Raw genomic sequence first — 20,335 nt, forward strand, 5'->3', positions numbered from 1 at the left:
AATTGATGTGTTACAAAATGCTGGTTTTATTATGTTCACACAAAAAGGAGTGTCATGGATCAAAACTTACTTCCTCTTCCAGATATGATTCAAATCCTGGGATACCTTGATTCCTTTTCCTTCTCTATTTTAATTTTTTGAGAGTCAAGCAGTGGGGGCAAAAAGCACCACAATATCAATATAAGCACAAGAATAAAAGGCAGATTACCAAACAGAATCCTTGAGAATTATATACCAGGCAAAAACAATAGAATTTAGAACTACAGCTATGTGCAGAATGTGACACTGACTACTCAAATACCCAAATGGATATTTATCTTAAGGTTTTTGTAGTTGTCTAATGATTCAACTTATGACCCATTATCACTTCCTATCCTATACATCTTTCATCCATTTTCTCCCAAAAGTTCATCACAGAGGTTGAACCACAATATTTTAGAGGTCTTCCTAGTTTTCCCCCCAATATTTCAACATACCATTGAAGTAATATGGCTCTCTATCATCTATACATATATTAGTCATCCTAATGTCATTCCCCTCCCCCTTCAGCTTCCCATTGGTTCCAATATCAAAGTATAGGTTAACTTAATTTGGAAGGTTTTGTCATATTCTTCATGCAATTGATTTACCATTTCATCCTCAGCAATTGGTTTTGGTATTTTATGCTTTAATTATTTTAGTAGTATTTTTTAAGTAAGGATGCTCAGACATCCTATAAAATATTTCATATCACTTTTGGAGATACAATAAAAATTATTCTGCTACATTAATCTGTTGACTATTCAAAGACTACCTGGAAACCATCCTTTCATTTAATTGCACCTTCCCTCAGTAATCTGTGTTTTTCTTCCAATGTCAAGATTGGATTCTTCTAACAAATATGTACATACCTTTGTCATTGGAAATAGCTATTAAAGTCAGAGTACTAAAACTGTATGATCCTTAGCATCCTCTGTTCCCTTCTCATCACTTTACCATCATCATTACACAAGTCAAAGTAATTGTTCCTTTGTTCTTTCTTCTTCTTCTTTTTTTTTGTGAGGCAATGAGGGTTAAGTGACTTGCCCAGGGTAAAACACCTAGTAAGTGTCAATTGTCTGAGGTCAGATTTGAACTCAGGTCCTCCTGAATCCAGGGTTGATGCTTTATCCACTGTGCCACCTAGCTGCCCCTGTTCCCGTGATCTATGAGCTGTCATGGCCAAATAATTTCATGACCAGATATCCAGTCTCCTGGACATATGCCTTTTCTTGATTCAAATGCTGGTCCTCAAAAAACTGACTTTCTCTAGAAATATTAATGACTAGATCTCCAAAATGATTATGGAATGCATGAAAAATATAAATAGAGGAAAGTGGCTTCATTTATTTCAAGGTCCATATAATTTAATGTTTGGTGACAAATACCCCAATGTAACTCCTCGTGGTCTCGAATGCAGTGAACACAACAAACATTAAAAGAATAATTTTGAATTTATACAATTGATGTAGTTGTTAAATATCCAAAGATTTGCCCCTATCTTATTTTATACTTACTTTGTTGTTGTTGGGGTTTTTTTTTGTTTCTCTGTTGTTTTTTTTTTGTTTGTTTTTGGCTGGGCAATGAGGGTTAAGTGACTTGCCCAGGGTCACACAGCTAGTAAGTGTCAAGTGTCTGAGGCTGGATTTGAACTCAGGTCCTCCTGAATCCAAGGCCAGTGCTTTATCCACTGTGCCACCTAGCTGCCCTATACTTACTTTCAAAGTGTCTTTCACTCATAATCACTTTTCAACTTGAATTCTTTCAGTAAATGACTTAGTCTTCTACTAATTTTAGGAATACCAAGGATTTAGAGGAGAAACAAAAATTAGATGTATCTAGTCCAATGCTTTAATTTTGTATATTGGGTAACTGATGTACATGGAGGTTAAATAATTCACTTAATATCACACAGATCACGACTAGCAGAATTAGGATTCACTTCTGGCTTTCAACCCTTAGCTCTTTTCTTTGAGATAATTGATGTGAATGGTAATGGTACCCCTTCTATTCCTTAATACTTATCGTGCTCATGCTGGAGGTAGAATAAAAGCACTGGGGAAGAGTGTTTCATCCTTGGTAGCTATATCAACAGGACCTGACAAATAGGCATTTAATAAATGCTTATTGATTGATTGATTGATTGATTGATTGATTGGAGTAAACAAAAACCTGACAGGACAGATTACATAATTTGTTTATGTAATTTCTCCTACTATGAAAGTGCAGAAAATTTAGTTTTTGGGGGGTTGACTACACTTGTTGACTCTGTTAGTTCATCTCCCTTACTTCTAAATTCTTTGTGATACAGTTTTGGACCCAACAGCTTTATTCGCACATATCTGCTTCAGGACAAGATTGAGTTCTGAACTGATGAATGGTCTTTTCTCAGATCTTATCTTTCTTGATCTCTTTGCCAAATTGACACTATGGGCCAACCCTTCTCCAGGTCAGTCACTCTTGCCCTTAGCTACTTATCCCTACTAATCATCCCCCCAAAACAATCAATTCTCCTTACAATTACCAAACTGATATTCCTAAAACACTGGAAAAACCTTCATTCAAAATTTTCAGTGATTCCCTATTGCCCAAGGAATACCTCAGTCTGATGTTTAAAGCCTCCCACAATCTGGCTCCTATCTCCCCTTCCAATGTTATCTTATTTTACTCATTTTCTAATGCTACCCTACTAGGTTATTTCATATGGAGTTCATTCATTTATTAATCCAGCAATTCATCTGTTTATTTGTTTGTTTGGCTTCTCACTCTTTCCTTTTCCCAAGTTGTTTCCCACTTCTGCAAGCCATTCTTTCCTCAACTCTTGTTCCCAGAATACCTAATTTCCTTCAAGTTATTGCTTGGGTTTCATTTGTTCTCCAGTACATTTCCTCATTTTCCTAGTTACCAACACACAGTCCCTCTTAATATCATGTTACATTTAATTAGTGAAATACATGCATTACCCTAATATATTGTAAGTTTCTTGAAGACAAGAACTAGATGTTTTTCTCCTTATATTCCCTTTTCCTGGCATAACACATTATTAAAGGTCCCTGACAAGTGTTTGTCAAAATAAATTGAATTGAATTTTAGATATTCACAATCACATCCTTTCTCATCAGAAATAGGAGAAGGGGTATCACATCTCCTCACTATGTGTCATCTCAGAACCAAAATACTTAATCCCATTTATTCCTGCCTCTTTTAGGACTTTAAATATTCTTGTTTTTCTCAAATTCTCTCTCATAACTGGTTTCATCTCTTTTCCTAAAAATGTGTTCATGTCTCTCCTATCTTTCAGAATAAAAAAATTGCCTTCCTGTTATATCCAAGTGTCAACCCATTTGTCTGCTACTCTTAATTGCTAAATACTTAATGCCTCTGTTTCCTCACTATCTATGCTTTAATCTTTTGCATTTTGGCTTCTGCTCCTATCATATCAAATGGTCTTCTTTTGGTCTTCCTATTTCTTGAAACATCTACACCATCAAATATTTTGGCTGCCTTCTTTCTGTTTAAGATAACCTTTCCTCATAAATTCAGCCTACGCTAAGATTGGAGAAACATAGCTTTAGAGCCAGAAGGGACAACAAATTCTTTTTCTTTTCTTTCTTTTTTTACTTAATAATATTTTTTTCCAATTACATGTAAACATAGTTTTCAAAATTCAATTTTGTAAGATTTTGAATTCCAATTTTTTCTCCCTTCCTTTTTCCCTTCCCCCTAAGACAGCAAACAATCTGGTATAGGTTATATATGTATAAACATATTAAACAAATTTCCTCATTAGTCATGTAGTGAACAAAGAATCAGAACAAAAGGGAGAAACCATGAAGAAACCACCCAAAAGTGAAAATATTATACTTTGATCTGCATTCAGGATCCATAATTCTTTCTCTGGATGTGGATAGAATTTTCCATCATGAGTCTTTTAGGGACAATAAATTTCATTGAGTCAAACCTGCTACTTATGCAGAAGGAAACAGATGACAAGTGAAGAGACTTGTTCAGGTTCACAAATTTAGTTTGTGGTAGAATAAGATATTTCAATACGAGTTCTCTGACTGAAAGCCCAGAGATTATTCCCTGCTTCAAAGAAAATAATTAATAAACACCCATTTTCTCTGAATTAAAAAATGTGACTTTCTCATCTTCCTCCACATTCTTTGACACATCTTCTACTGGTTTCATACCCTCTTCCAAACCTAATTTTTGAGTACACCAACAATTAATGAGGGGGTTCCTTGGTCCACTGTTCTCTAAATTTTATTTTCTCTTTTTTGGAAATTGCATTCATTGTTATGACTATTGCTTCTATGAGAATGTGATAAAATAATGGAATTTGGCAGATGCCCAGGGACCCCACCTGATTGATTTGGTATTGTTTGAATTGGGTGAGAATGAGAAACTAAGTACCTACTTAAGGATGATTGGATGGCGACCACACCTGGCTAGCCCTAAGTGAATTGTTCTCAGAGATAGTGTACTGCTGACATCAGCAAGAGACCACTCTCAACCAATCAACGTGAAGCATCTCTCCTTTGGGGGAGGGAGAGACGAACTAGGAAGGGGATGCTTGCTCACTAAGGACTCTCTTTCTGGTGAGGAATAGGCGCATGGTGGGAGACGGAGAACAGGAGTCCCCCTGGTCATTCAGGACATCAGCATGGTGGAAGAATTTCATGTGGGCTGCTAGGAAACAAAAGGTTTCTGTCTCTCTGGCTAAACAGAATTAGATCTAAGCTAGGATTTTTCATGCTATAAGGAATCTGTTCTCAATCTCTCTCTCTCTCTCTCTCTCTCTCTCTCTCTCTTCACTAACTTAGAATATATTTCAATAAATCTTTAAAAACTTAAACTCTTACTGAATTTATCAGTGATTTTATCCAACTTTCCCCCTGCCCCAGAACTGGGGGAGGGGCAGATTAGGACCCACATTTAGAATTTTAAACAATACAAGAATGACTACCAAATCTCTGTTCAGTCTTGAAACATGTGTGTGTGTGTGTGTGTGTGTGTGTGTGTGTGTGCGTGTGTGTGTGTGCACGTGTGTATGTATATATATTTTGGGCAGAGAAATGAGGGTTAAGGGATTTGCCCAGGGTCAAACAGTTAGCAAGTGTCAGGTGTCTGAGGCCAGATTTGAACATAGGTCCTCCAGACTCCAGGGCTGGTACTTTATCCACTGTGCCACCTAGCTGCCCCCTTGAAACCTATTTTAAAACTCAAACACACATCTCCAACTATCTATAGCATTTCTGCAATATCAGCACGTTAAATGCAACACTCCCAGGTAGAACTTAGTACCTTTCACCTGAAATAAATTCCTCATAATTTCAGTTAGTTTGGGATCTTTTATTTCACTAAACCAAGGCCCTAAAACATCAAGTTTTGCTGATTCCCCCTCTTGACTAGTTCTCTTCCCCTGTATTCCCATAGACACCAATACTAGTATTGTAACTTACTAGCATGTCATGACTTTAAAATACCATCCCAACACAACTTCCTTTTTAGTACAACAAAAATACAACACAACACATTACAATACTCATTGATTAAATACCTACTTTGTGGCAGACATAGCCTAAGTACTGGGTAGGAAAGACAGTCCCTTGCTCTCAATGACCTTACACTCTAAAGGGAAAAGAGCACAAAAGACAACACACAAAGGGAGTTGCAAAGGTATGTATGTCTGCGTGTGGGTATCGGTTATCTGGCCAAATGGTTTAATGGTGGCAGTTGTTGTTCTTTCTTGTTTTTGAAGAAAAAAAATGACATTAGTGGGGTAATGTCTTGACTTGCACACTATTTAGATTTAAGTGAGGCATAGTTAGTTATTAAAATACAGTGGCAAGACAAAAGTCAAGAGGACTGCTGATGCACTAGGATACAGTGGAATACCTTGACATCTTTGATGTCTGACCAAGCTCTGAAAACTCCATAGCACTCTCTTCAGCCTCCTTCATGGCTGTGGGAACAAATTGTTCTCATTCACCCATTCTGCTGGGACAGTCTTCACATGCTTGGGGTAGATAACCCCTTAACTCACATACAATGTTTCTTTTTTTTAAAGTATTTTATGATTTTCTAGTTACATATAAGGATAGCTTTCAACATTTGTTTTCACAGGATTTTTAGTTTCAAATCTCTCTACCCCCCTCCCCTTCCCTTCCTCCTCCCCGAGATGGAAAGCAGTCTGATATAAGTTGTATACATACAATCACATTAAACTTATTTCTACATTAGTTATCTTGTGAAAGAAGAATCAGAGCAGGAGGGAAAAACCTCAAAAAAGAAGGAAAATAAACAGTCCAAAATTAGAAACAGTATGGTTCAATCTGCATTTTTAATTCACAGTTCTTTTTTTCTGGATGTTGAGAACATTTTCTATCACCAGTTCTTTGAAACCATTTTAGATCATTGCACTGCTCTTCTCAGAGGCAAGTATATCACCATTGTTCATCACACAATGTTTCTGTTACTGTGCCAATGTTCTCCTGGTTCTGCTCCTCTCAGTTAACATCAGTTCATGTAAGTCCTTCCAGGTTTCTCTGAACTCCTCCTGCTCATCATTTCTTATAACACAATAGAATTCCATTACATTCATATACCACAATTTGTTTAGCCATTCCCCTATTGATGGGCATTCCCTCAATTTCCAATTATTGGCCACCACAAAGAGAGCGGCAATAAATATTTTTGTATATGTGAGTCCTTTCCCTTTTCTATGGTCTCTTTGGGATAGAGACCTAGCAGTGGTACCACTGGGTCAAAGGGTATGAACAGTCCCATAACCCTTTGGGCATATTTCCAAATTGCTCTCCAGAATGGTTGGATCAGTTCACAGTTCCACCAACAATGCATTAGTGTTCCAATTTTTCCACAGCTTCTCCAACATTTATTATTTTCCTTTTTTGTCATATTAGCCAACCTGGTAGGTGTCAGGTGGTAACTCAGAGTTGTTTTAATTTGCATTTCTCTGAACAATAGTGATTTAGAGCATTTATTCATATGGCAATAGATAGTTTTGACTTCATCAGAAAACTGTTAATTTTATTGATTAATTATATAGTTTTCTTGCTTTCAATTTTATTAATTTCTCCTTTGATTTTCAGGATTTCTAATTTACTATTTGATTGGGGATTTTTAATTTGTTCTTTTTCTAGCTTTTTTAGTTGTATGCCCAATTCATTGATATCCTCTTTCTCTTTTTTATTCATGTAAGCATTTAAAGATATAAGATTTCCCCATAAAACTGCTTTGGCTGCATCCCGTAGGTTTTGTTATATTGTTTCATTACTGTCATTCTCTCTCTTTTTTTTTTTGGTTTTTGGTTTTTTCTTTTCTTTTTTGTTTGGGTCAATGAGGGCAAAGTGACTGCTCTGGGTCACACAGCTAGCAAGTGTCACGAGTCTGAGGTCAGATTTGAACTTAGATCCTCCTGAATCCCAGGGCCGGTGCTTTATCCAATGTGCCACCTAGCTAACCCCATTGTAATTCTCTTTGATGAACTTATTGATTGTTTCTATGATTTTTGTTTGACCCATTTATTCTTTAGAATGAGATTGTTTAGTTTCTGATTAATTTTCAGTCTACCTTTCCATGGGTCTTTATTACATGTAATTTTTATTGCATCATGATTTCAGGAGAATGCATTTACTATTTCCACCTTTCTACATTTGACTTTGAGGTTTTGGTGCCCTAATACATGGTCAATTGTTGAGTATGTGCCATGTACTCCTAAGAAGGTATATTCCTTTCTATCCCTATTCAATTTTCTCCAGATGTCTATCATATCTAACTTTTCTAATATTCTATTCACCTCTTTAACTTCTGTCTTATTTGTTTTGTGGTTAGATTTATCTATTTCTGAGAGGGGAAGGTTCAGATACCCCACTAGTATAGTTTTGCTGTCTATTTCCTCTTCTAACTCATTTAACTTCTCTCCTAAGAATTTCGATGCTTTACCACTTGGTGCATACATACTTAGTATTGATATTACTTCATTATCTATGATACATTTTCCAAGATGTAGTTTTCTTCCTTATCTCTTTTTATTAGATCTAGTTTTGCTTTTGCTTTGTCTGAGATAAGAATTGCTACCCCTTCTTTTTTGACTTCAGCTGAATCATAATATATTCTGGTCCAACTATTTACCTTTCTTCAGTGTGTATCCCTTTGCTTCAAATGTGTTTCTTGTAAACAACATATTATAGGATTCTGATTTTTAATCTACTCTGCTATTTGCTTCTGTTTTATGGGAGAGTTCATCCCATTCATATTCACAGGTAAGGTTAACTGTTTATTTCCCTCCTTTCTGTTTTCCCCTTTGTACTCTTTTTTCCCCTTGTTTCACCCTATTCCTCCTGACCAGTGTTTTGCTTCTGACCACTGCCTACTTCAATCTGCCCTTCTTTTTCTTGCCCCTTTTTTCACTACTTCTGCCCTGCCTTCTATCAACACCACCCTTTTGTTTCCATAAAGAATAAGATAAGTTCCTTTATACAAATGGGAGTGTATTTTATTCCCTCCCTAAACCAAATCTGATGAGAGAAAGGTTGAAACAATGCTCACCCCTTCCTTCTTTCTCTCTATTGTAATGGGTTCTTTTTGTTCCTCTTCCTATGATATAATTAACCCCATTCCAACTCCCCTTTCTCTCCTCCCCCTAGTCTTCTATTATTCTGCCCCTTAAGTTTCTTTATATCATCACATCAAAGTTGATTTAATGACAATACCTTAACAGAGATACAGATCCCAAGAGTAAAAGGTATTATCTTCCCTCATAGGGATGCAAGCAGTTTAAGCTCATTGAACAACCTTCCCCCTCCACTTCATTTACCTCTTTATATTTCTCTTGAGTCTTGTATATGGAGATCCAATTTTCTGTTCAGTTCTGGTCTTTTTCTCAGGAAGTCTTGGAAGTACCCTATTTCAATAAATGTCTATATTTTCCCCTGAAAGAGAAAGATCAGTTTTGCTGGGTAGTTGATTAGGAGTTGTAATCCAAGCTCCTTTGCCTTCCTGAATATCATATTCTAAGCTTTGTGAATTCTTTAATGTTGAAGCTGCCAGGTCCTGTGCAATCCTGACTGTGGCTCCATGATATTTAAATGGTTTCTTTCTGACTGCTTGGAGTATTTTCTCCTTAACCTGATAATTCTGGAGTTTGGCTACAATATTCCTTGAAGTGTTCCTTTAGGTGTCTCTTTCAAGAGTTGATTGGTGGATTCTTTCAATGATGATTTTATCCTCTGATTCTACAATTTCAGGGCAGTTCTCCTTAATAATTTTCTGGAATATGATGTCTAGACTCTTTTCTTGATAATGGCTTTCAGGTAATCCAATAATTCTTAGATTATCTCTCCTGTATCTACTTTCCAGGTCAGGTGTTTTTCCAATGAGGTATTTCACATTTTCTTCTATTTTTTCAGTCTTTTGATTCTGCTTGACAGATTCTTGGTGTCTCATGGAGTTATTAGCTTTCATCTGCCCAATTTTAATTTTGAAGGCATTATTTTCCTCAGTAAGCTTTTGCACCTCTTTATCCATTTGGCCAATTTTTTCTCCCATTTGGCCAATTATTTTCTCCCATTTTGCCATTTTTTTCCTCATTCGGCCAATTGTATTTTTTAAGGAATTGTTTTCCTCAGTCAATTTTTGTTCTTATTTTTGCAGTGTAACTCATTTCTCTCATTTCTTTTTCCATTTTTTCTTCTACCTCTCTCATTTGTTTTTCTTTCTTTCTTTCTTTCTTTCTTTCTTTCTTTCTTTCTTTCTTTCTTTCTTTCTTTCTTTCTTTCTTTATTTCTTTTTAGTGAGGCAATTGGGGTTAAGCGACTTGCCCAGGGTCACACAGCTAGTAAGTGTTAAGTGTCTGAGGCCGGATTTGAACTCAGGTACTCCTGACTCCAAGGCCGGTGCTCTATCCACTGCACCATCTAGCTGCTCCTCATTTGTTTTTTAAAAGCCTTTCTAAGCTCTTTAAAACAGCTTTTTGGTCATGAAACAAGATTATGCTCCCACTTGAGTCTTCATTTGTAGGCATTTTGACAAACTCATCTGAATTTGAGTTTTGGTCTTCCCTTTCACTATAGAAGCTGTCAATGCTAAGGATCCTTTCTTGTTTCTTACTCATATTGTAGTCTATTTTTAAACTTATAAATTTGAAGTCTGCTCCTGGGGCACAGTGGTCACTGTTGCAAGCTTCTTACCACTCTCAGCTGCCCCACTCTCAGCTGTCATGCTGCAGCAGTGTTGAGATGCCTATTGACACATAACCTTAAAGTGTCTACAGTATTATAGTCACTGTACTAAATACTGGGATACAGTTCTTAAGCAATGATATAGTTAATTCCATGAAATTTTCATTAAACTAGAAGGAATTCAACACATGAATAGCACACAAGAAAGGGTATAATGGGGGACAGAAAAAGAGACTTGATCAAAGAGCTGTGGAAACGTTTATCTACCTTTTTTTTTTTGTGAGGCAATTGGGATAAAGTGACTTGCCCAGGGTCACACAGCTAGTAAGTGTTAAGTGTCTGAGGCCGGATTTGAACTCAGGTACTCCTGAATCCTGGGCCAGTGCTTCATCTAGCTGCCCCATCTGGAAACATTTGAGGCAAGAACAATCATATTCCAAAGGGAAAGACAGGCAAACTTTCATTGAAGAAGTGACAAAGATGAAGCTCAAGGGAAGAGAAATATAAAGACTGATGCAGAGGAAGAACATCACAATAAGTCAATCTAAAAGGACAGTGGGTTAATATTAAATGCAACTACATAAATAAGTCAGAATTTTATTGTGGTATGCCTTAAATGTCAGGCTTAAGAACTTAAATTTTATCCCAAAGTCAATAAAGTTCTTTGAGCTGGAACTGAATTGTAGTTGTTGTTTTTAGGAGATATCTGAAAGACAGAATGAAAATGGGTGACATTGAAGACAGGAATCCAGTTAGAAGACTGTTACAGTAGTCCAGGTAAGGGGTGTAGGGTGAGGGGTCAGGAGGGTCTTCACTAATATAATGTCAGTATTCATGGAGAAAAGAGGGCTGCCATGAAAGCTATTGTGGAGGAATAATATATTTAAACAGAATGTGACAACAAATTGGGAAGGGAAAGGTGATGGAAAAGGAAAAAATAAAATTTTGTTTTGACATTTCAAGCATGGTTAAAGTGAAGATGGTGGTATCATCAGTGGAATTAGGAGAAGAAGGTCTATGGGGGAAGAGGAGACAAGTCTGAGATATAGTGATTTCAGCATATGCACATTATGATCATATGGTAATTTGTGGGACAATTCAGAAAAATATCAGCAATAGATATGTAGATCTAAGAGTCATTTGTGTAGTGGTGACAATTGAATTCAAAGAAACAGATGAGATCACCAAGGTACAGAATATAAAGAAAGGTCTTTTTACAAAGCCAGGTGAACATTCACCAAACATATGGTAAGAGTGATTCTTCCTAAGATATGGGACAATTTTAAGTTTTTTTGGACATTGTAATACTAGATATCCTTTCTTTCCGTGGCTTGGGAGCTACCAAGTTCTGTGTGATCCTCATTATGGCTCTTTGATACTTGAACACTCCTCCCTCACAGTCTTTTCTGGTGCTTGCTGTAGTATTTCTTTGATTGGGAAGTAATGGATTTTGTTTGAGATAATCCAGAGAATTATCATTTTAAAGTTTTCTTATTATAGGCAAACATTAGTTTATTTCTATATTCACTTTGCCCATAGTAGGGTGACCAAGTTTTAAAAATATTTAAATTGATTTTTTATGATCATGATTTTCACATATTCCAAAGACTATTTGATTTTTTTCCCTTCATCTTTTGTTTTTCCAGATCATTTATTTTGAGAGTATGTCTTACATTTTCTTCTTTTTTTAACCTTTTGATTGTGCTTCTATATTTCTTGTTTCATGGAGTTATTGACTTCTGATTGGGCCATTCTAATTTTCAGGAAGTCCAATACTTACTTAAGATGTTCACTTTGTATTCTAAACTATTAATCTTTTTGCCATTACTTCCTCCCTAGATGCCTCTTCACTTAACATTACATTTTGTATCTTTTTTCACTTCCTCTAGGTACTCATAATCCTAGTGCAAGCAAACAATATTCTTTTCTTTGATGATTTACTTTAGGCAGGATATGGAGTTTATCTCTTCTCTTGGGTTTACTTCTGGGGCTTCTTCTCAACCATACTATTTCTTCACTGTTTGTCTTTTTTTTTTTTTTTAATTTACTCATACCTCCAGTTTTTAATATGGATTGGGGGTTATGTTCTTGGGACAAAAATTTTCCCTTCTATACTTTTAGAATGTTGTGAGGAAGCTTCATTTCCTACATGGGCAAATTTGCTTGTGTTAGGTATGTATCCTGGAGTGTATCTGTTCAGTTTCTGAGAGAATCTAGTAGCCTTTTTGGGCAACCCAAACATATGTACTTTATAAGCCTTTATTTTTGCTTTGAGGCAGCTAGTTTGCATTGTGGATAGAGTGCTGAACCTGGAGTCAGGAAGATATATATTCAAATTTGGGCTCAGATATTTACTAGCTATGTGACTTTGTACAAGTTACTTAATCTCTGCCTTAGTTTCCTGGGCAGAATGATAGTAATTATTTCCTAATGCTGTTGTGAAGATCAAGTGAAATACTATTTTTATAATTCTTAGTCCCAGGCACATAATAGGTATGCAATGTTTGTTTCCTTCCTTCTGGTTAATTCTAAAGATTTGCTATGATAGTTGTGGGAAATGTCGATGCTTCTAGGTCTTAACACACTACAATCTTTTCATATTCCTAAGATTTTAATGAGATGGAGACTTAAGTGACCCCAAATCTAAGAGAATAGTCACAGAGAACTGGCAGAGGCCTTCAAGGGAATCTTGTTGTGGGTATCAGGAGAAGTAAGAAAGTACTGTACTCTCCTCCTTGGATTCATTTAACACTCTGGTTTAGGGATCTCTAATGAAAATATCATGTATTATAATTACTTGTTTGTTTTTTTATTCTACCAATAGAATATATATTTCATGAGTTTAAATTCATTTCATGACACAATGCTTTGCATACAACAATCACTTAAAATCATTGTTGACTGATTATTCCTGAATGTGACAAGCATTTTTTTAACTCAAAAATGAAAATAAACAATTATTTTGCATGCCTTGGCAGAAGAAGTCATTATAGTAGAGGGATTCAGGGTAACAATAAAAATAAGATAAGCCCAGGCAGCCAAAGTCCCTACAGTGTAGATGCTGGAATAACATATATATTCTTTTAATCAAGATTATAAACAATCAGAACATTTTAAACACTTTTATTGGTCAGAAGATTTGGAGTCTCTTATTTATTCTGTTGAGTATTCCTAGAACTAAAAAAATAGAAGAGGAGAACAAATGAATAAACTTGATTTGTTTCTGATGACAATCCATTTGTGAAGCAGGGGACTATAACAGTGCTTAATTTTTATTTGTTTGTTCTTGGTGTTTGTAGGAAGTTCCCAGAGGAAAAGGGTAGAAATTGAATTATAGAGAAAAGAAAATGGAATCAGCCTTATCTCCCCAGACCCAAGGTATAAATTCAGAAAATACTTTCCATTTAGGAAGGGAAAACAGAATCTAGTTAAATGAATATGATAAATATAGAATGGGACATAGTACTCCATTTGCCTCACCATGGATGACTAGAAATTCTACTTAGATATACTATATTTGAACTTCTCACTTCCCATGACTTTTTCCCAAATGAATTTATATTTTCTTAAACAACTACAAAAAACTTATTTTTTGTCTAAATCTTTCCATCCTTCTTGATCAATCATACTTCTTCCCAGTACAAAGGAAACATGAGCTAAATACATTGAAAATGATGATAGAGGAATGTTAGATTTCTAACTAAGGAAATTTTAAAATTCTCCCATTCCCCAACCCATCCACAGAAACATTTTAAAAGTCAACATTATATAGAGACTAGTCAGCCTCACAGTGAGGGATTCAAGTTCTACTTCTGAAACACATTGGCTTTCTGACCCTGCACAATCATTTAATTTCTCATGGCCCCAAGCAATTTTTCTAATAATAGAAATTTCAGAAATTGATAGTATTTATAATTAAGCTTTACTGGTAGACAGTTTTCTTCCCAGGAAGTTTGTATATCAATGGAATTTTTGCTTTGGAAAAAATAAACAAAATATTATTGAATGATTAATCAATTAAACAAATAAATTGGTATATAAGTTATATAAATGGAGAAACATAAGTACATAAAATGAACAAATAATATGAATAATGAATGATTAAATGAATAAAATACAAACACATAATGAAGTAATCAATAAGAACAAAAGGAAAAAAAGGAAAGGAGGGGATAGAGGAAAAAGAAAAAAGGGAGAAGAAAAATGGAAGGAAGGGAGGAAGGAAACATTGCATTCTTTCTGTACTGTCTTTGGAGTGAGTTTTCACTGGCTCATTTTCTAAAATAATCACTTCATCTGAATAAGATGGTGGAATCCTAGATTTAGAGCTGAAGACACCTTAAAAGCCATATAATTCAACATTCTCATTTTATAAAGTAGAAAACTGGAGTTTAGAGAGGCCAGAACTTTACAAAGGTGATGCAGGTTTTAGGAGGGAAAGGCTTAGTTTCAAAATAGGTCTCTCTGCCTGTAATGTCAAGGTTCTTTTCATAGTACCTTGGGATATCAATATTTATTTAATTATGGAGATAGTTTCAGTGCTTATCACCAGTACTTTTCAATGATGTGTCATGACTTTTGCAAACTATTTCTTAGAAATGAAAACATTCTTATAATATCATAAACCTCCACATATCATCATTCAAACATTATCAGGGCAGCTAGATGGCGCAGTGGTAAAGCACTGACCCTGGATTCAGGAGTACCTGAGTTCAAATCTGGCCTCAGACACTTTATACTTACTAGCTGTGTGACCCTGGGCAAGTCACTTAACCCTCATTGCCCTGCAAAAAAAGAAAAAAAAGAAAAAAAAAAAACAAGGCATCATTCAAACATTATCTTTAAGATTGAAAATTTGGGGCAGCTAGGTGGCACAGTGGATAGAGCACCGGCCTTGGAGTCAGGAGTACCTGAGTTCAAATCCGGCCTCAGACACTTAACACGTACTAGCTGTGTGACCCTGGGCAAGTCACTTAACCCCAATTGCCTCACTTAAAAAAAAAAAAAAAAGATTGAAAATTTATCCATATTTGTCTTCTCACTACCTGAAGTACTGACCTAAAGAAAGTTTCTTGAGAAATGAATTAAATCCTATATTTATGCTAGGTTTATTTCCCAAAGAAATCCCCCAAAGAGAAGAAAAACCTTCTTGTACAAAAATATTTATAGAAGCTCTTTTTTTGGTGGCTAAGATTTGGAAATCCAAGGAAAGCCCATCAATTGGAGAATGGCTAAACAAACTGTGGTATGTGATGGTGATGGAATATTATTGTGCTATAAGAAATGGCAAGCAGGATGACTTCAGAAAGGCCTGGAAAGATATGTATGAAATGATGTATAGTGAAGTGAGCAGAACATTGTACACAGAGATAGCAATATTGTTTGATGAAGAACTGTGAATGACTTGACTATTCTCAGCAATGCAATGATCTGAGACAATCCCAAAGGACTATTGATGAAACATACTATCCATCCCCCAAAAAAGAAATGATATTGATGGAACAGAACGGAGCACACTATTTTTCATTTTCTTTCATTTTTTCTTTCAATCAAGTTTTCTTGTACAAAATGAGAAAAATGGTAATGTCTTAACATAATCACACATGTATAACTCATATGTAACTGTTTGCCACCTCACAGAAGGAGGAGGGGAGAGGGGGAAAGAGGGCTAAAAATTGGAAAGCAAAACAATAAATAAAAATGTTTATTCCAAAAAAAAGAAATCCTATCTTTAGGTAAATTTACCGTGAGAAGGAAAAGAAACAAAACACAACAAAAAAATGACTGCTTCCAGGGACGAGAAATTGCTATCAGATTTAGATTTTTTGCAGACTAATTATGATTTTTAGTCATAATGCTATATTGATTGAAATTTTTTATTCATGTACTCTTTCATTTTTATAATAAGTTAGGTTATACACATCATTGTTATTTCTAACATTTCTTGTAGGTATATTATTTATTTTACCTGTCAACTAGCTGATAATTATGATAATGATAGTGATAATAATAATAACTAGGATTTATATAGCACTTTAAGGTTTGGAAAATGTTTTTGTTGTTGTTGTTGTTGTCTCATTTGATCCTCACAATAACCTTGTGAGGTAGGCGCTATGATGATGATAATGTTGTATAATATAATGATGTTGGTTTCCAGGTAGAGTTTTTGGCTGTGGCTGATCAGTGCAGTATGAGTTCAGAATACTGTCTCACAAGTTTAGAAAAAGTAGTCTGTTAGAACATTAGAGATGAACGTATCATTGAATTTGCCCAGGTCGGGGGCAGCTAGGTGGTGCAGTGGATAAAGCGCCGGCCCTGGATTCAGGAGTACCTGAGTTCAAATCCGGCCTCAGACACTTGACACTTACTAGCTGTGTGACCTTGGGCAAGTCACTTAACCCCCATTGTCCCACCAAAAAAAAAAAAAAAGAATTCGCCCAGTTCATGTTTTTCTTCTGTGCTACTGAAATTTTGCTTTTATATTTATAGCTCAGTTATTAAACAACTTGGCCAGGGTCATACAATTTGCATGATTCTAAGGTAGGAATTGAACTCAGGTTGTCTTGAATTCATGTACAACATTCTATACATTGTGCCACCTAACTGCTTTATATCCAATATATATTTATATATTTATATGTTTTCTTCAATAGAATATAAGTTCCTTGATGTCAAAAGCTATTTAGTTTTTGTCTTTGTATGTTAGGGACTAACACATAGTATGAACTTAATAAATGCTTATTGATTAATTCATGGTTCTTTGATGATATTGGAGATATTTACGTTTAGTTCATCTGTTCTCAAAGAAACATAAAATTGATATATAATAATACCTTAGTTAACACAGTTGTTTGAGTCAAATGGCATTTTTATTTTTTGTTAGGAACATCTAGGCATAATTTAGGGTGAATAGAAATATATTCCAAGATGTGGATTTCCTCTTATTATACTTCATCAGGATATTATTTCTCTTCTTGCTAGGCTTCAGCATGTAGTGTATATTGGGTCAGGGGTAGGGAATATTCTGACCACAAAATGAATTCCATTCTTCTTAATCCCTTATTGAATCCAGCTTCTCTATGCATTTTGACTGGTTTTATCTGCTCATTTTTAGATTAGCTGATTTACTTTTACATAAACTAGCTTCACTCTACATGTCTATAAAAACTGGATAAAATCTAATTCTATTACAAGTATGTTGCTAGAGAAAATATATTTCATCAAGATCATACCTTTAAAAATAAAATAATAGCTTATACTTGAATGTTTATGACTAAATTAGGTACATCCATTTAGTATCTTTCTTCCATCACTCACTCTGTTCATAGGCTACTGAGAAGTCAGGGCTAGGAAAATATATGTGTAAGATTGGTTTAAGATTTCTGATTGGGTTTACATGTTTAATGACATTGCAAGATAGCATAAAAAGTGCTGTTCTTCACTGGTACTATCCATATCTCTTTTCTTCTTTATTATGACAGCGAATTCTGTTTACTTGCAAAGATAAACTGATAAGCCAGATACTTGCATTATACTGGAATTACAGCTGTTCCAACAAACCTTTGGGATTGTTACCTAACAATATCTGGCAAAAAGGATGTCAAGAATAAATCTGAACCTTAATTGAAATGACAGATGAAATAAACCTTATGTCTCGAACTGCTTCTCTATTCAGCCCATATAATTATAAATATACAAATGCAAATGAGAGTAACATATCCAAAGCAAAGAAGCGATTAAAATAATTGTGGTAGAGTTAAAAACAGGAGTAGGTGGATGGTAAACATAGTTACATATATGTATGCTATTTTTAAAATGTGTACTTAATTTTCATTCTATCATTTCTAAAAAAGAAGCTGTAAATTTCCTTCATCCTGAAATTTTATCCTAAATTAATAATTATATTAGAAATATGCTTAAGTTGATGGCATATGATAACTAAATTGAAATTTTGGTGAGCAATTCCAGAATTAACACTTGAGAAACACAACTAAGGTTAATAGCACTAGTCTCTAGAATCTATGATGAAAATTAAACAAGTAACTTCAATGAAGATATCAGTTCATCATTTCAGATCTATCCACACAGGTATTTCCATAAATGCAGACTGCAACTTCTCCAGGTTTTCTCATGCTGTGTGACTTTTTTTTTAATTGTCCCTTAGAAATTTTTATAGTTATTAAATCTAGTATGCTAGAGCTTGTGACATTGTATGGAATACAAGTGAATCACACACTCAGATAGGAACTTAAAATGTTAGAAAATATGAGTAGTACTTTCTTTGCTGTCCCAACTTCTAACACAAATTGTCTACAATATAACAGATGTTATTGATGTTACTGAAAAGGGAGTCATTTTAATGACTGCACCTCACCATCCCTGCTAAACACCTATTTAAAGTTAAAATATAATGCATATTATTTTGATAAACTTACATTTTCAAAAATAGGGTTGGAAAATATCATTCAGATTAAATTGGGAAGTTTTTTTATGAGCTATTTCAAGCACACCCCCTTTACAATGTCAAAATAGATTTTCCTTGAGCTATGTTTCCCTAGAGTTAGAGTCTTCCTGATTAAACTTTTAAGTAGAGAGTAAAATGTTCTTTTCCCTTTCCTGGAAAAGTATGACCTGATTTATTTCCTAATGAAAAATAAATTGTCCTTCACTAAGTGAAAGAATTGGATCTTAGAGTGCAATTTTATTTTTACAAATAATTTTAAAAAGCACAATATATTTGTAAGACTATGCCATCAGCAAAAAACTATTTTCTGAATGAAACATGGCTCTAACATTTAATTTTCCTAGTTTAATAACAGTGAAGAAATCAGTACATAAGCCTTTCATTCACAAGTACCCCATAATCTAGATTTTCCTTAAATTAAACCAGATGGAGATTTCTTAATTCTTTTATTCTAAAGCATTTATAGTGCAGGGCTATTAAAGGCAGCTTACTCTGGGAGAATCGAGGTGGATTGTCATTAACATCAGTCAGCGTGATGTTCACTGTAGTAGTCCCTGATAATCCACCCATCTGGCCGCCCATGTCTTTTGCCTGGATAACAACTTGGTATTGCTCCCTGTTTTCTCTGTTCATGTTTGGCAGAGCAGTCCTGATGATGCCTTTAACAACAAAACAACAAAAATTATTTGCTATTATGTTATTTCCATTCTATATGTATTTTTCTATAGTATGTCTTTCATTTTATTTATTGCTAGCATTTATATTCCCGTATCATAAATGTGAATGGATGACACAAAAGGCTACTTTATATAGTATTGAAAATAAAAACTATTCCAATTCAGTGCAAATCATTCATATCTAACCATTTTCTACTTCGTAATTTAAAATAACATTGATTAGGATAATAATAACTAGCATATATATAGCTCTATAAGGTTTACAAAGGGCGTTACAAATATTACAATAGACTATTTTCATCATTTAGTTTTAAATATATCCAAGCAAATAACATATATAGGTATATTATTTTATACAGCTCTAACAGTCATTTAAGTTTGAGGACATTAATTCACTACAATATCTCCCCTGCAAAACTGTTCAAACTAGTTTTTGGTTCTTGTTCTCTCATTTTCTTTTTCTCCATATAAAGCTCATGAAGATTACATAATAAATGAAAACACATAGCTTTGCTCCTGACCTGTTTCAGGTTCCACGGAGAAATATGGTTGTCCTTGGAGTATGCTGTAAATGACTCTGGCACTGTTCCCATAGGAAGGGTCATCGGCATCTGTAGCTGTGACTTGTACCACAGAAGTACCTGAAGTATCCAAATTATGCTTAGTTCTGCATAGTACCAGATGGAGGAGCAAAAGTTCTACTTTTTATTCAACATTTGAAGTGTTTGGGCCTTTTATAATGACCTTTTAAATAAATCTCTCCTTGGCAATTTGGTAAAAACAGCATCTTGGTTTTTTTAGCTGGCCAATGACATCATCTCACAAGAAATATTAGCAATTGCTTTCTTCTAAAGGAAAAGCTTTCAAGAGCATATCATGTGAAACCCAGAGTTACACCTATTCTTTTAAACCAAGTTTGTGCTCCATTTTGAATGGTAATGGCATCACAGAACACTGGGAAGAGCACAAGG

At 34.9% G+C, this 20,335-nt stretch overlaps 1 protein-coding gene across 4 annotated transcripts in view; it reads right to left on the bottom strand.

Annotated features, from left to right (window-relative positions):
* The window catches only part of LOC122735941 (cadherin-10), a 301,841-nt gene that overhangs the window by 72,626 nt on the left and 208,880 nt on the right, over window positions 1-20,335 (bottom strand). For all 4 annotated transcript variants that reach the window (XM_043977833.1, XM_043977831.1, XM_043977834.1 and 1 more), the window contains exons 4-5: window positions 19,886-20,005; window positions 19,179-19,346 (exon numbers count right to left, since the gene is read on the bottom strand). In XM_043977833.1, the coding sequence (XP_043833768.1) occupies window positions 19,179-19,346; window positions 19,886-20,005 (288 nt within the window). The remainder of the gene's footprint in view (window positions 1-19,178; window positions 19,347-19,885; window positions 20,006-20,335) is intronic.

Source organism: Dromiciops gliroides, chromosome 1 (genome assembly GCF_019393635.1).
Source record: "Dromiciops gliroides isolate mDroGli1 chromosome 1, mDroGli1.pri, whole genome shotgun sequence".
NCBI lineage: Eukaryota > Metazoa > Chordata > Mammalia > Microbiotheria > Microbiotheriidae > Dromiciops > Dromiciops gliroides.